General features: G+C 40.3%; 1 protein-coding gene across 1 annotated transcript in view; it reads right to left on the bottom strand.

Annotated features, from left to right (window-relative positions):
• Positions 1-13,499, bottom strand: part of nrxn2a (neurexin 2a) — a gene marked incomplete at both ends in the record, with an annotated part of 222,109 nt that extends 208,610 nt beyond the window's left edge. Inside the window, one exon of the mRNA XM_080434625.1 lies at positions 12,734-13,499. Within this exon, the coding sequence (XP_080290751.1) occupies positions 12,734-13,499 (766 nt within the window). The remainder of the gene's footprint in view (positions 1-12,733) is intronic.
• Between the last annotated feature and the right edge of the window lie 869 nt (positions 13,500-14,368).

The following is a 14,368-nucleotide window of genomic DNA, read 5'->3' as shown; positions in this document are numbered from 1 at the left end:
CTTTTCCCTGATTTCTGAATCTAAGTACCACCTTTACCCGACTACAATATTTTGAGAAGACAAAACCATGCTTTGAATTATTTGATAACCCACCTTTACATATAAGAAATGGAGTTAACACTTTACTGATCAGCAGGTTCACACAAAGTCTGTCAATTTCTATTTTCCACTTTCTCTCACGTACTCCCTGAAGTACCTCTGCGTACCCCCATTAGAGAAACACTGGTTTATATGATATAAACCTCCAGTAGTAACACAGAAAGAAAGAGAATGATTCACACACAGTTATGCATGTGAGGCTGTGATGCACCAAAACATTCACATTGAAACTAGAGTCTAGCCGATGCCCGATTTTTTTGGTCCAATGTTGATCCCGATTTTGGAGAGCTATAGTCCACTGATTACTGACTCATATTTTGTCAATTTTCAATTTGCTGAAAATGTTCACCTAGAATGAAATGCCCAAATTAACTCTTTCACTGTCAAGGACGACATTTACCACTTTTTTTCCCCAAAGGCTCAGCCTGCCAAGGACGACTTCAGTGAAGCCACCGTCACCCATAGGAATGCAAATGTATGCCTTTGTCTTCATGGGGCCATCACCAGTACTCGCCTGGCAGGTACTCAAGGGTGAAAGTGTGTCGGAGCGGGCCGGTACGGCGCTCCGTTAAAAGATTCAGCGCCAGTACGCTGTACCGGGAAGAAGAGGGGAAAGCAATGCTGTCAAAAGGAATACCAAAACGTTCGCCCCAAAACACGGTCGCCCCTGGCGCAAATCCGGCGACCAAAAACAAATACAAGAATACTGCGCATGTGTCCGCAACAATGCTACCAGGATCAGTTCACAGTTGAATTTTATATTATATTGAAGTTATGATTAACATCTGTGGTACATACTGTACACAATTCGATTTTTTTCTATATATTATATCAAGTGCTTTATGTGCTTGTAATTTCAAAACAGTTTATTTTGTCATTTCAAAGAAAAGTAACTGTTGAGGTTATAGGTTCAGGTTTCTTTATTATTACATCAAAGCAAAACAAGTTTCAAAAGTAAATAGGCGAAACCGAGGCACTGTCTCTGTCCTTGTTTTTATTTTTAAAGTTATTTGGTGAGTACTGTCATAAATGTTTGGATTGTATATTGGGTTTATAAGTTTTACTCTGGGAAGGTGAAACCAGACTCCTCCATTCATTGCACTGAGCCAAGTTTATATACTGTATTTGTAGGCCAAAGACATTTTGTAATGTTCAAGGTTTCTTTATTACATCTTGTGTACATGAGAGTACATTTTTTTGTTCTGGTTCCTCATACATTGTAGCGGCAATACAAAATATAGCCTGCCCTAACGGTTGGGAAACACTGGTTAAGTACCAAAAGTAAAAGCACCAAAATGTTTGAAAATAGCAGATCTACAAGCTCACAACGTGTCGCGATGCGACACGTTGTGAGCTTGTAGATCTGCTATTTTATATAGCCTATGTATAAAATAGGGCTAAAGTGGTTAACGTATATGTTTCATAATATCGTAATTTATATCTGAAAAGTAACAAGTAGCCTAACTAAAGTTTTCAAATAATTGTAGTGGAGTAAAAGTACAATATTTGCCTCTGAGATGTAGTGGAGTAGAAGTAAAAGTATTGGAAATTGGAAATACTCAGGTAAAGTACAAATGCCTCAAAATTGTACTTAAGCACAGTACTTAAGTAAATGTACTTAGTTACTCTCCACCACTGGAGGGTGGGGGAGGGAATCTCCCAGTAGCATATTTAACAAACAAATGAATAATATTTCCTGACTGATCGGATGCCTTTTGCCTAGAAAGGATGTATTGCTAACAAAGGGAACAGTATGGGTGCAGGACACAGATGGACCAACATTGCAGTACGGGCACTATCATTTGGCAGACGTCCATATCAGACATCAGCCACTCGTTGCTTTTAGCTACAAAAATATTGTGTGCTCTCAGGGAATGTGCTCGTTATGCAAGGTCGAGTGTGTCAAATCCCCTACTAAAGTATGTATCATCCACTACCCAGCTATAGGCCTTTACACTGTAAATAATGTGCCCACTCATACCATTAACATTTTATGTCAATCATCAATATACTTAACAAGCAGGGGGTCATGGTTTGACAATGTGTTCAAATGATTTTGTTGTTATCCTTGTGCTAACATTGAGCAGTATAGAAGGTCTAGATAAGCATTTAATACATTCTGGAAGAAAAATAGGTTATTAATCTGTTCATTTAGAGGATTTCCGTCCGCTCCCTGTTTAACTTAGTTACATTAGAACGTGTCTTTCTCGAGTTGCCTTTTTTTTCGCCGCGAGACACGCCGTTTTGAGTGTGTGTTTTCAAACGATCGGACTTGCGATCATAATGAATATAAATTTTGAAACCTCTAGAAAGTTTTATTTTTTAATTGCTGGCAGTGGGCAAACACAGCCAGAATTAAATCTGCCAGTGAATGAGTTAATAATTATGTGTGCATGCTTGGTAACATTTGTGCTTAAATCTACAATTTGTTTAACTTCACATGTTAAGTTAACATTACGTTCACAGTGATGAGTCCTGCATTTTGCTTTGTTCATATTCATTGTTCATGCATATCTTATTTGGAATGATATCAGGAATGATAGCATATTGCGCATACTATACTACGGAGAGGATTTACATCTGCCTTACTGATCCCATACTAGAATGGTTTCTGAATCTCATAAAACTTAAAGTAGCTCAGTTAGCCTGGATTGATGAAATACCTGGCATGTCTTTTTTTAAAGGACAGCGGGCAGTCCACTGACCTTTGAATAATTTCTTTTATTGAGGCAGACAGTGGGAAAAGCTGCAAAGGTAGAGGAGCGGGGTTCTACCTGGCAGGATTCAATCCGAGCCCAGCAGGGGCAAGTGTGCTTTCTGAGGTGATCGTCTTAACCTCTGCTATATCAATGGACACACGGCTGGCATGTTAATAGACTGGGCACAGGGAAATGTAGGGTTTTTGGGGGGATGAGGCAGCTTATTCATTGGAAGTCTCCGGTCATGGTCTCTCTTATCTCCCCTCTCTGCTCCTGGGTTTGAGACGTTCCCCTCCAGCTGACACTGCAGAGCTCTTGGCCAATAAATCTCTGAGAAACTAAGGAAGAGATGGCATTCTCTTCCAGAATAAGGCCAAATGAACTGAAGTGAGATGTCAGGTAAAGAATAATAGACTACTACTCTGATTACAGTCAGTGACACTACTAACCGGTGGAGGAAAAAAAGTACTCACATGTTTTACTTAAGTAAAAGTATCAATACTGCAATGTAGAAACACTCTGTTACAGTCCGGAATACAAAATATATTTGAGTAGAAGTACAAAAGTATTGGTATCAAAATGTACTTAAAGAACAAAAGTAAAAGTACTCATTGTGCATAATGGCCCATTTCACAAGTTCAAAATGAATACAAATTATTTTGAAAATAGCCGATCTACAAGCTCACAATGCGAGCTTGTAGATCGGCTATTTTCAAATGGTCGAAATGCATAGGGCTGAAGTGGTTATTGTGTTTTACGATAATAATCAAAGTCTTAAAAGTAACTAGTTACTAAAGTTTTCAAATAATTGCAGTGGAGTAAAAGTACAATATTTGCCTCTGAGATGTAGTGGAGTAGAAGTAAAAGTAATGAAAATTGGAAATACTCCAGTGAAGTAAAAATACCTCAAAATTGTACTTAACTCACTGAGTGCCAGAATTATTTCTGGCTACTTCTGGCCAGTGCGATTTATTTAATTTTCTTTATTGTATTTTATTATTTTCATTTTCCAAAAAAAATATTAAAAATAAATGAAAAAAGTAATAAAAAAAACATGGCCCCCTCACGCATTAGGAGGGCAGGATGAGTCACCAGAACCAAGGACGGGTGTTTTTGATGAATCTAACATGAAGTTTGAAGTTACAATGGGTTTGTATAGGAAGGGGGCGTGTCTGATAAAATGAATATCAAATATCTAAATAATTAATCAAGCAACTTAAAAACTGTCTGGGGGGTTCACAAAGGCCAGAGTAGATGATAAAATGGCCAAAAGTTTTTTTGAAAGTGAAACATCCCTTTAAGTACAGTACTTAAGTAAATGTACTTACAGTAGTTACTTTACACCTCTGCTACTAATAGTACAGCTAAGCAAAGCAAAGCAAAGTTTGTTGTTTACCCAGGGTGTTGGACTAAGTTAACACTTATTTACAGCCAGGCCCTGCATGGAAGCCTTGCTCAAGGGCTATTCAGCAGTGATTCATGATTGATGTGATGAATTGGGGAATCGAACTAGGGACCTTCCGGTATCAAGGCCGCCCCTCTAACCACTAGGCCACCGCTGCCACTAACTGCGTGTACCACTAACTGCGTGTATAGCCTACTACTTTTCAGATGTAAAGTCCAATGTCCCTATAAAAAAACAAAAGGCAGTAAAATAGCATGGAATGGCAAATGTTTTAAAATCCCACCAAACAGCAGTCATGAGTTAATCCATTTAGACCGGTAACACAGCTTGTGTGTCATTTTAAGATTTCTTTGGGCTATTCAAAAATAGCAGATCTACAAGCTCATAGCGCGGCACCTATGAGCTTGTATATCTGCTATATTTTTTTTAATCGTGGAACATTTTGTGCAATATTATTATTTTCTGGTATTCCCCGTTAGTTTTACATACAGAGCGCACTGCTCTGCTGCGCTGAACAGCGCAGCACCGGTTTAAAAAAAAGAAAAAAGACGCACGACATTCCATAGGCTAAATCAATGCATTTTGTGATCGCATCGCACAGAGGCTGCTCTACACACTCACACAGACACAAGCACACAGAGATTTAGCTATTTTATGGATAGATATATTAGATGTCATTAATTTATTTACCGCAATATTTCACCCGCGGTTTATCCGATATTAATTAATAATTATATTTGATTGACCCGAATCCACCCAAACCGCGGTTAACTGCGGCAACCGCGGCTAAAACCGCAATCCGTGCATCTCTAGTATACAGGGTGTGTTCGGAAATACAGCACTGAGCGCACTGGCCCATAGACTTTCTAGGTTTTCTAAAAAAAACTATGTTTCTATGTCAGTGGTGCTTAATCTTTTGCATGTGAAGGACCCCCAAAATTATATGTATTTGGCCGCGGACCCGCATCTCAAAATATGTTGTTCCAGGGACCCCCCAGAAGCAAACATTATGAGTTAAAAATGTTCGCTTTGAAAAAAAGATATTCAAAGATTTGCACAAACTTTCAAGTTTTTTTCTAAACTAGCAGATCTACAAGCTCATAGCGCGGCACTCGGTGCCGTGCTATGAGCTTGTATATCTGATGTTTTTGAATAGCAGTTTGACCTCACTAACCAAACCACAAGAGGAGGGTTGAATGAACTGAAACCAGCGCACCCCGAAACAATATGTTGGGAATTGATTGCATGAAACAATCACCTGTGCGTCCAGTCTCAATGTTGGTAAACAAATCATTGGTCTATACAAACTAATAGGCGAGTGCGCTCCCGGTGCGCATTTTTTCGAACGCACCTACAGATTCTGGAAATGCATATTACATTTTGTCCCCGGATTTTAGCATTCTGTATTTCTAATATAGGCCTATTTATTTTTATATTTCTACATTTAATTTATTTTTGGCAGTTGAAACAACTAAATGTCCCCATCGACATTCATCAACGTTTCATCTCATGCTGTATGGCTTATCTTGCTGTTGAATTTACAGTATGTTTTTTTTTCTCCCCTCAATATTACCTACTGTAGAGAGCAACCGATCAAGATGTGGAAAGGCACTTGGCCAATAAAATTGATTCTGACTGATGTGTGCATCCAGAGGTCGAGGTTCCCTCCACATCAATGGGCTCTGTTAAAGGGCAAGACCACTTTGGTAGAGGTCTGGGTTATGTAGTTACCTCGCCATGAAGTAACTCCAAAGGTGGACAAGAAATAAAAAATAATTGCTCCATTGATTAGAAATTGATCATTCAAAATATGCTCCCCATTGACTTACATTGTACAGTGAAACAGCTCTCAAAGTCGCTCTTTTAGCATGTAAATGAATGTAAACAAAGTTGATTCAGACAATATAGAACATCATCAAACCCAGTACTGTTTGTTTTTTTGATAAAAAATTCAACTTACTGTTGATTTTGCCATTTTTATTAAAAAGAAAACCCGGACTGGATCGGCGGATCCGGATCCGGATCTTCAAATAGTAAAATCATCAGGAAGTTGACATTTTTATTAAAAAAATAAACAGTCCTGGGTTTGGTGATGTTCTATATTGTCTGAATCAGCTTCGTTTGTGTTCGTTTACGGGCTAAAAGAGTGACTTTGAGAGCTGTTTCACTGTACAATGTAAGTCAATGAGGAGCATATTTTGAATTATCAATTTCTAATTACTGGAGCAATTATTTTTCATTTCTTGTCCACCTTTGGAGTTACATCATGGCAAGGAAACTACACAACCCAAACCTCTACCAAAGTGGTCTTGCCCTTTAAAAGGAGATTTTATAAAAACTCAACATCCAATCAAATCACATAATGAGGGGCCTCTATAGAGTGCACCTCCATAAGCACTTCCGCTTCTTCCCTTAGGGGGGAGTCACAAATGAAAAAAGTTGCATCATAAGGTCCATCATACAGTATGCAGTGTTGCCAGACTCTGTGAGAGAAACAAGCAACCAGGTCTAGGAAAACCAGCCCAAAAGAAGCGACTATGGGCCGCATGAGCACTTTAACATATACATCATGCTATTTGAAAACAGCAGATCTACAAGCTCACAACGCGTCGCGATGCGACGCGTTGTGAGCTTGTAGATCGGCTATTTTTAAATACAATCTTGCGGGGAAAATTATAATAAGCAGATCTGGCAACCCTGACGGTATGTTGTATTATATGCCATTTCCCCCCTACAGCTTCCTCGGGTCCTGGCAGCTCCTCCAACCCGTGACTTATACACAGTCCTGGCTAAGCAACCCAGCCTGGCAGAGATATGCCCAGTCTCTCAAGCCAGACAACTATTCCACAGTCTTCTAAATGCTATACTAAGAGTCTGTAACAATGTCCCCTGAAAGCCGTGCACAGGAAGCTGTCATCTGTTTGTCATTTCCATTCACATAAATATATTCTAAAACATCTTTAAAATATATTATTTTTGAATTTCCATTTCAAGCTGTATAGGTTTTGACAAACTTGATTTACAGCAGGAAAAATGTATCTGTCAAGATGAAAGGGATGTTGGGGGAGCGGGGGCTGACATGTTTTCAATTTGTGCTTTTTCAGCACTTTAGTTGTACAGTAAGTACACTGTATGGCAGAAGCATTTGTAAATTCCCAAATTAAGTTTTAGGTTTAACTACTTTCAACCTGGTTTTATGTTTAACCACTTTCAACCTGGTTTTATGTTTAACCACTTTCAACCTGGTTTTATGTTTAACCACTTTCAAACTTGGCATCCTGGGGCATTTTTGGGCAAAAAAAAAAGTGGTGTCTGTCTTAACCCATTAAGACCGGGAAGCATCTGTGTCTTTATCGATTATTTTGCCAAAAGCATTATTTTATAATTTAGGCTATTCAAAAATAGCAGATCTACAAGCTACGAGCTTGTAGATCTGCTATTTTTGAAAACATTTGTGTTGAATACATATACGGTATGTTTTTGAAACAACATTTTTAACTCAAATCTTTGCTTCTTGGGGGGGGGGGGGATTTGACACTTACAGATTTTCGCTTTAAAAAATATACATTCATAGATTCGGACAAATTTTCAAGATTTTTCTAAAATAGCAGATCTACAAGCTCATAGCGGTGCTGCGCTATGAGCTTGTAGATCTGCTATTTTTGAATAGCCTAAAGAAATCTAAAAATGACACACAGGCGCGTACCCGGTCTTAATAGGTTCAGAGAGCAGAGTTTGGAGTTACATGTCATAGATAAGTCATACGTATCTGATATCATAGAAACGGCCACATGAAGTCTGAGACCCACATGAAGCCACGCGGTATTTCGACCTAATTTAGTTTCACAATGGGTCTCAAGCTGACTAATGTATAATAATATACCAGTAGCAGCTTTAGCCACAGACAGATGTCATCATGTCATCATAGAAGCCTTTAAATAACAGGATTTCTGCATCCTTATGGTAATCAAGACTCTTTTAAGGCTCCTTATGTTAATCAACACATTTTAACATTTGACAACCGATGCTCTTATCCAGAGTGCTTAAACAAGGAGAGAGCAGGTTGGGGTTCAGTGTCTCGCTCAAAGACACTTATAAAAAGGACATATCTGCCGCAGCTCTGGGAATTGAACAATGGATGACAACAGGGTGATAACAGGGTGGTGACACTGTACTAGGCCACCCTGTCACACCGAGTCCAAGTTAGATGATTTAAAGGGCGTTGAACTATGAAGGACGCAGGCAACTCGGAAATGTCATTGGGCGCTGCACCATGAAGCCTTATATTATCTGGATAGTAAAAAATGAAAATCAATTCTAAAATTAATTGGCAGCCAGGAACGAGAGCCCATCATCAAGGATATAATATAAGTGTAATGTGAGTTCCATAAGGCTATTGAATATAGTCTGTGTACTATCTGTGTCCCTGTACTGATGTAAGGGGTGATGAATCATGTTATCGTGTGTTTAAGCCTGAGGACAACCTTCAAACCTGACTGGACAAAAGGTTCTATTCTATCGACTCACACACGTTTCTTTTCCCCACTATCATTGCCTAAATTAATAAAATGTATTGTATTGTTTTAATATGTTAACCACTTTCAAACTGGCATCCCTTTTTTGGGCATGTCATTATCAGTGAAAAAAAAGAAAAAAAAGAAACATTATCACGAAGTCATGTGCAAATATTGTAGACCTAGATATGCATTTTTTATGCGTTTTAATCCTTTTGTTTACATGGTCAACTCTCACTTAGCTTTCACTAACATACCTTTTTATTGGATGCAATTGTGAACAATATAGCCAAGTCAGCTAATACTGTACATCCATTTGGCCACTCATACGCATTCGGCACCTAAAGTTGCATTAATGTACCTTTCTAATAGGCAGGTATAGCACACCATAGATTCAGTTTCCACATGTCTAGTTCTTTGTACCCTGTACTGTACATATTTCATCCTGTACATTATTTCATCATTTCGTGCCAGTCCACTGTTACGGCTGCTGTGGTGTTGTTTTTTATTAAGCTGCACTAAAATGAATTTCACCCACTTTTTTACTTTGTAAACCTGTGATGTGACAATAAAACTGATTCTGATTCTGATTACACATTTTGGTATAATGTCTCCGTGTTATAGGGTCAGGTGGGAAGAGGGAGAGTGGTGTGAATGATAACTCCAGAGTAGACAGAGGACATCCTCTGTGAGCTGTTAAGATACGGTAAAGTGGAGCTGGTGGGGGAAGAGTCTGAACCTGGCGCCAGCATCAGACAATACCGTACTGTATCGTCCCGGTACACCGACAAGGAGCATTTTGCGTGTTGCAATTGATCCGATCTTTAACCCATTAAGACCGGGAACGCATCTGTGTGTCGTTTTTAGTTTTCTTTGGCTATTCAAAAATAGCAGATACAAGCTCATAGCGCGGCACCGAGTGCCGCGCTATGAGCTTGTAGATTTGCTATTTTTGAAAAATCTTTCAAATTCGTGGCAAAATCTTGGATTATATATTTTTTAAAGCAAACATTGGTAAAATATGTAGTTCAAGGAACCTTAGAAGCAAAGATTTGAGTTACAAATGTAAAAAATAAATAAGATTCAAATATTTGCACAACTGATGATTTTTCAAAAATAGCAGATCTACAAGCTTGTATATCTGCTATTTTTGAATAGCCCAACGAAATCTAAAAATGACACACAGATGCGTTCCCGGTCTTAAAGAGTTAAGCCTGTTGTCAATTCCACGAGGTTGTACCCTTAACAATTACAATTTGCAATTTAGGCTAAATTAGCATAGCAACCAGCAAAGTGCAAGATTAAGTGTAAGCGGTATGAACCCTAGCCAGCAAACGACAGGGTACATTGTGAAGTAAATAAGAGTGCAAAGAAAACAATTGGCCACGGGCTACAAAGTAAGTAGGATAACAAATACCCTAGGTAAACAAATCAAAACCTAGCATGTGCCTAAACATCATGCTAAATCTAAATCTATTCTTAGAATTTGCGGCCAAACGAACAGTGCAGCATCTATTGAAATAGCTAGGCAACAAGTAGTGATGAAAAAGGAAGGAGGGGTGCTAGGGGGGTGAGGTTGAGTCTTAATAGGTGAGTTTTCATACTGCGGCAGGGAAGGAAGCAAGTCTGCAGTCCTGACTGTATTTGTGTGTGTGTGTGTGTGTGTGTGTGTTGGGGGAGGGGGGGGGGTCAATCCACAGCTTAGAGCCAGGAGGGACGCTCGGCGTGTTGGCGAAGTTGTCATAGGGAAGGGAGGGACAGACCTCCTGTGTTATATAGCTGATCTAAGTGTGCAGTTAAGTCGAAATTAAAACGTTTGATGGTGCCTTTGAGATAAACGATAAAAAAAACAAGCATCGTGCATTGACTGCTTTGTCAGCCTTAACACGGCGGTATCTCACTTCCAGATGAGGCTGTGTAATGGTGCTGATCAACCCATGGGCTACATGCAATTCTAAATACCATATATATATAAAAACAATTACGTAAAGAATCTCTGAAACTCCCAATCACACAGCAAAAACGTGAGTGTTAAAGGTATCATGACATTCACTTTTACACCACATTCAAAGTCTTTGTCCTGGTCCTTCAAAAGTGTACAAAAAGTTTTAAGTGAAAATTCCATTCCAGTGATCCATGGCAGGTGTTTTTCTCTCACATTTCTAAAGCCTTTTCAACTGCAATGAAAAAAGAAATATTTGCCTGCGGGTGTCGCTGCTGAGGGATTTTGCCTGTCAATCATCGCCTCTGCTCCGCCCCCCCCCAAAGGATAGGGGAGGGGAGGGGCGAGGAGGAGAGTAGGCGGGATTAATCGACTGTGACCTCACTGTCGAAGGGCCAAGCTCAGATTACTTTTCAGCCTAATTATTCAGAAAACCCCAGACCACAGAAAATCCACTGAATGTTCTAAGTTCAGGTTTTTTGGGTGTAATTGAGGTCATAAAACCCCAAATAAAACATTGAAAATAAAAAAAGTGAAAATGAATGTCATGATACCTTTAATGTAACTCTGTAAAACTGTAAAGTGAGGTCCCCCTTTTTGGTCAGTTGACGCATGAGTCCACGGCCAGGCAAACGGTATATATATAGGAGCCTGGCGAGCAGTACCACCAGTTTTTTACCCAGCAGCGATCCGGCTGCTGAACAAAAACTAAGTCTGGTGAGACTGCACAGACTGAACTGTGAAATGTGCTTTAACCCACTTTGACACCTGGAGAAGCATCTGTGTCATTTTAAGATTTGAGCTAAAAAAGCATTATTTTACACTTTGGCTATTCAAAAATAGCAGATATACAAGCTCATAGCGCGGCACCGAGTGCCGCGCTATGAGCTTGTAGATCTGCAATTTTTGAAAATTTGTGAAAACTTGTGCAAACCTTTGAATATATATTTTTTCAAGCGAACATTTGGAACTCAAATCTTTGCTTCTGGGGGTCCCTGGAACAAATTATTTTGAGATGGGGGTCCTTGGCCAAATATGTATACATTTTGGGGTCCTTGACATGAAAATGTTTGAGAACCATTGACATAGTAACATACGTTTTTTTCAAAAAACAGTTTTTAGAAGACATTCTAAAAATAGACATTTTGTAGAATCGCCTCAGGTCTTAAAGGGTTAAAGGTAGGGTAAGTGATTTGCATTGGTTAAAATAAGTGTTAAATAGCTCTATATTCTGATAGTACTCATTGCTATAGAGTGTTTGTTCAGTATTAGGAGTCTCCTTGTCTCTCCAGCTCTTTATTAAACAGAAAATGCATTTTCGTTTCAGTTTCAGTTTCATTTCCAATTTTATCCAACCAGGACAGAGAACTCAATCAGGATACAGATTAAACAAGTGAAATTGGAAGTGATGACACTAAGAAATGAGCAGGCAAAATTGGAACTGGAACACTATACAAATTAAGCTTAAAAATGGGTACTTTCTCCTGATTGGTTGAGATTTTGACACCTACCGAAAAATGTATTTTCTGTTTATTAAAGAGCTGGAGAGACATGGAGACATCTGTTACTGAACAAACACTCTATAGCAATGATTACTATCAGAATATAGTATTTTAACCTTTAAACAAAATACTTTTTGTTTTAACCCAAAAATATCACTTACCCTACCTTTAAAGGGATTTTTTTTTATAAACACATTCATGACTTTTTATTTCTATGCACTCACTCACATTGTTGTATACGTAGATTAGTCATATTATGCACTTTATGCTTCTCCTCTCTCTCTATGAGATGACTATCTATCCTTTGAACTGCAATGATGAGCCTGCACAACCAAGAATGTCACCCACCTTACCTGTAATGTGATGTGACAATGAAGATTGATTCTGATTCTGATGAAGATCTAAATTTACACAATTTGTCTTTTATTTTTTACTGTGCACCCACAGAAAGCAGCACCTCAAATGTAGATGCCCGAAACTGTCCCCCGCACAGATAATGATAATGGAAGTCAGTTGAGACAGTGGCAATGTGTTATAATTAGATCCCCAAAGGATTCCTTAAAAAAAAACACAACTTTGCTTCATGAAAGTATCAGGAAGATGTTTTTTTTCCCGTGCATTTGGCTCACCTTCATAGCAGTACGTCCCCTTGTAGCCCGTGTCGGTGCAGTCGCACAGGACCTCTCCCCTGTGGATGGAACACAGGCCTCCGTTGCTGCAGGGAGAGTGCGTGGTGCATAGATAATCCAGATCGTTATGAAGACCTTGACCGTCCAGCAGGACCGGATCGGCCTCCCCCACCTTCAGGCTGGCGATGAAGCCCTGGAACGGCGGCTCGTACTTGACCGTGCTGGACGTCAGGGCCGAGAGACGCACGTCCGGCGAGATCCCGCCCACGTAGAGGTCGCTGGCCACCACCATCTCGTCCCGCTTGGATTTGACCTCGGCCACTTTGTCCTCGTTGTCCACCACCAGCCGGGTCTGTCTGTGGTCGCGCACCAGGAGGACGCGGTGCCAGCGGCGGTCGTTGACGCGCGTCTCGGTGTGCAGCGAGGCCGGCTCGGCGCAGTGGATCGTGAAGCGCAGCTGCATCCTGCCGTCCGCGATCAAAAGCTCCAGGAAGTCACAGTTCCCGCCGTCGTCCAGGTAGAGCACCAGGGCTTTGCTGATGTTGGTTTTCAGGATGAAGCTGAGCTGACCCGAGGCCTTGGCGTCCCACTGGCCGTAGCGCGCCCACTGGCCAGGAACGCCCTCGTATTCCAGCGCCATACCCATCACAGTCAGTACCAGCCCGACTAAGAACAAAGGCAGCGAACCCCGGCTTTGACACCTCCTCATGATTCTACACTACTCGCTGATGCCCTTTGAAGTCAACGTGTTCTGAATCCACCCCGGATGACAGGAGGCGCAACCTGTGTAAACGATTTTTTTGTTTGTTTGTTTGTTGTCGTTTTTTTTTTTTTACCACAAAACTGTGCAATCTGTCTCTCCAAAGACTCTGAGGTGAGTTTCTTCAGCACTCTACCCTGATTCTTTTGGTAGTCTCTCCATCGGGCAACATGTGAAAGAGTGAATAAATTAGAAGACGCATTGCAGAGACGACTATGGAGAATGTACCTGCGACATGGCAGAGCCTTGTGTATATATATATATATAGATCTAGAGTGCAGGGGGCCTCAAGCTGGAATGGGAATGTTTCAGGATGTTTTGCTGATCTAGTTGGGATGTGGCTGAGAAGTAGAGCAAACAATGGAACGGATCCTCAATACTCTGTTTCTTCGTCTTCTCCATCCACCAAGTACGCTGGCCTCCATCCAGCAGTGTTCCAGTCAGTCCCCCGGTGGTTCACTGGGCATACAGCCAAGCAGAAACAGGTGCAGACTCCAACAATCCTCAGCGTCACACCACCACCCTATAAGACAACCAGAACAGAAAAATGTGGAATGAGCGGCTAGGGAAGTTAATTGACAGTTTAGTGTACCACAAATCCTTTGTTAATGTTGAAATAGTCTTTACTCGTTGTGAAACAAATTGGAGGACAAAATAAAAATGAAACAACAACATACCACAACAACAAATCATCGAAATGGCACTTAGAAAAATACAGAAATGATAAATGGGGGCGACTGACGGTTTAACACTGCCAACGTTTTGTACCAATTAATTCCCAAAGGCGCCCTGTTAAAACCAGATTCAAAGGTTGGCAC

Source organism: Gymnoscopelus braueri, assembly GCF_963280865.1.
Source record: "Gymnoscopelus braueri genome assembly, chromosome: 8".
NCBI lineage: Eukaryota > Metazoa > Chordata > Actinopteri > Myctophiformes > Myctophidae > Gymnoscopelus > Gymnoscopelus braueri.
Note: the sequence above shows the minus strand (reverse complement) of the source record. Positions and strands in the feature narration are given on the sequence as shown.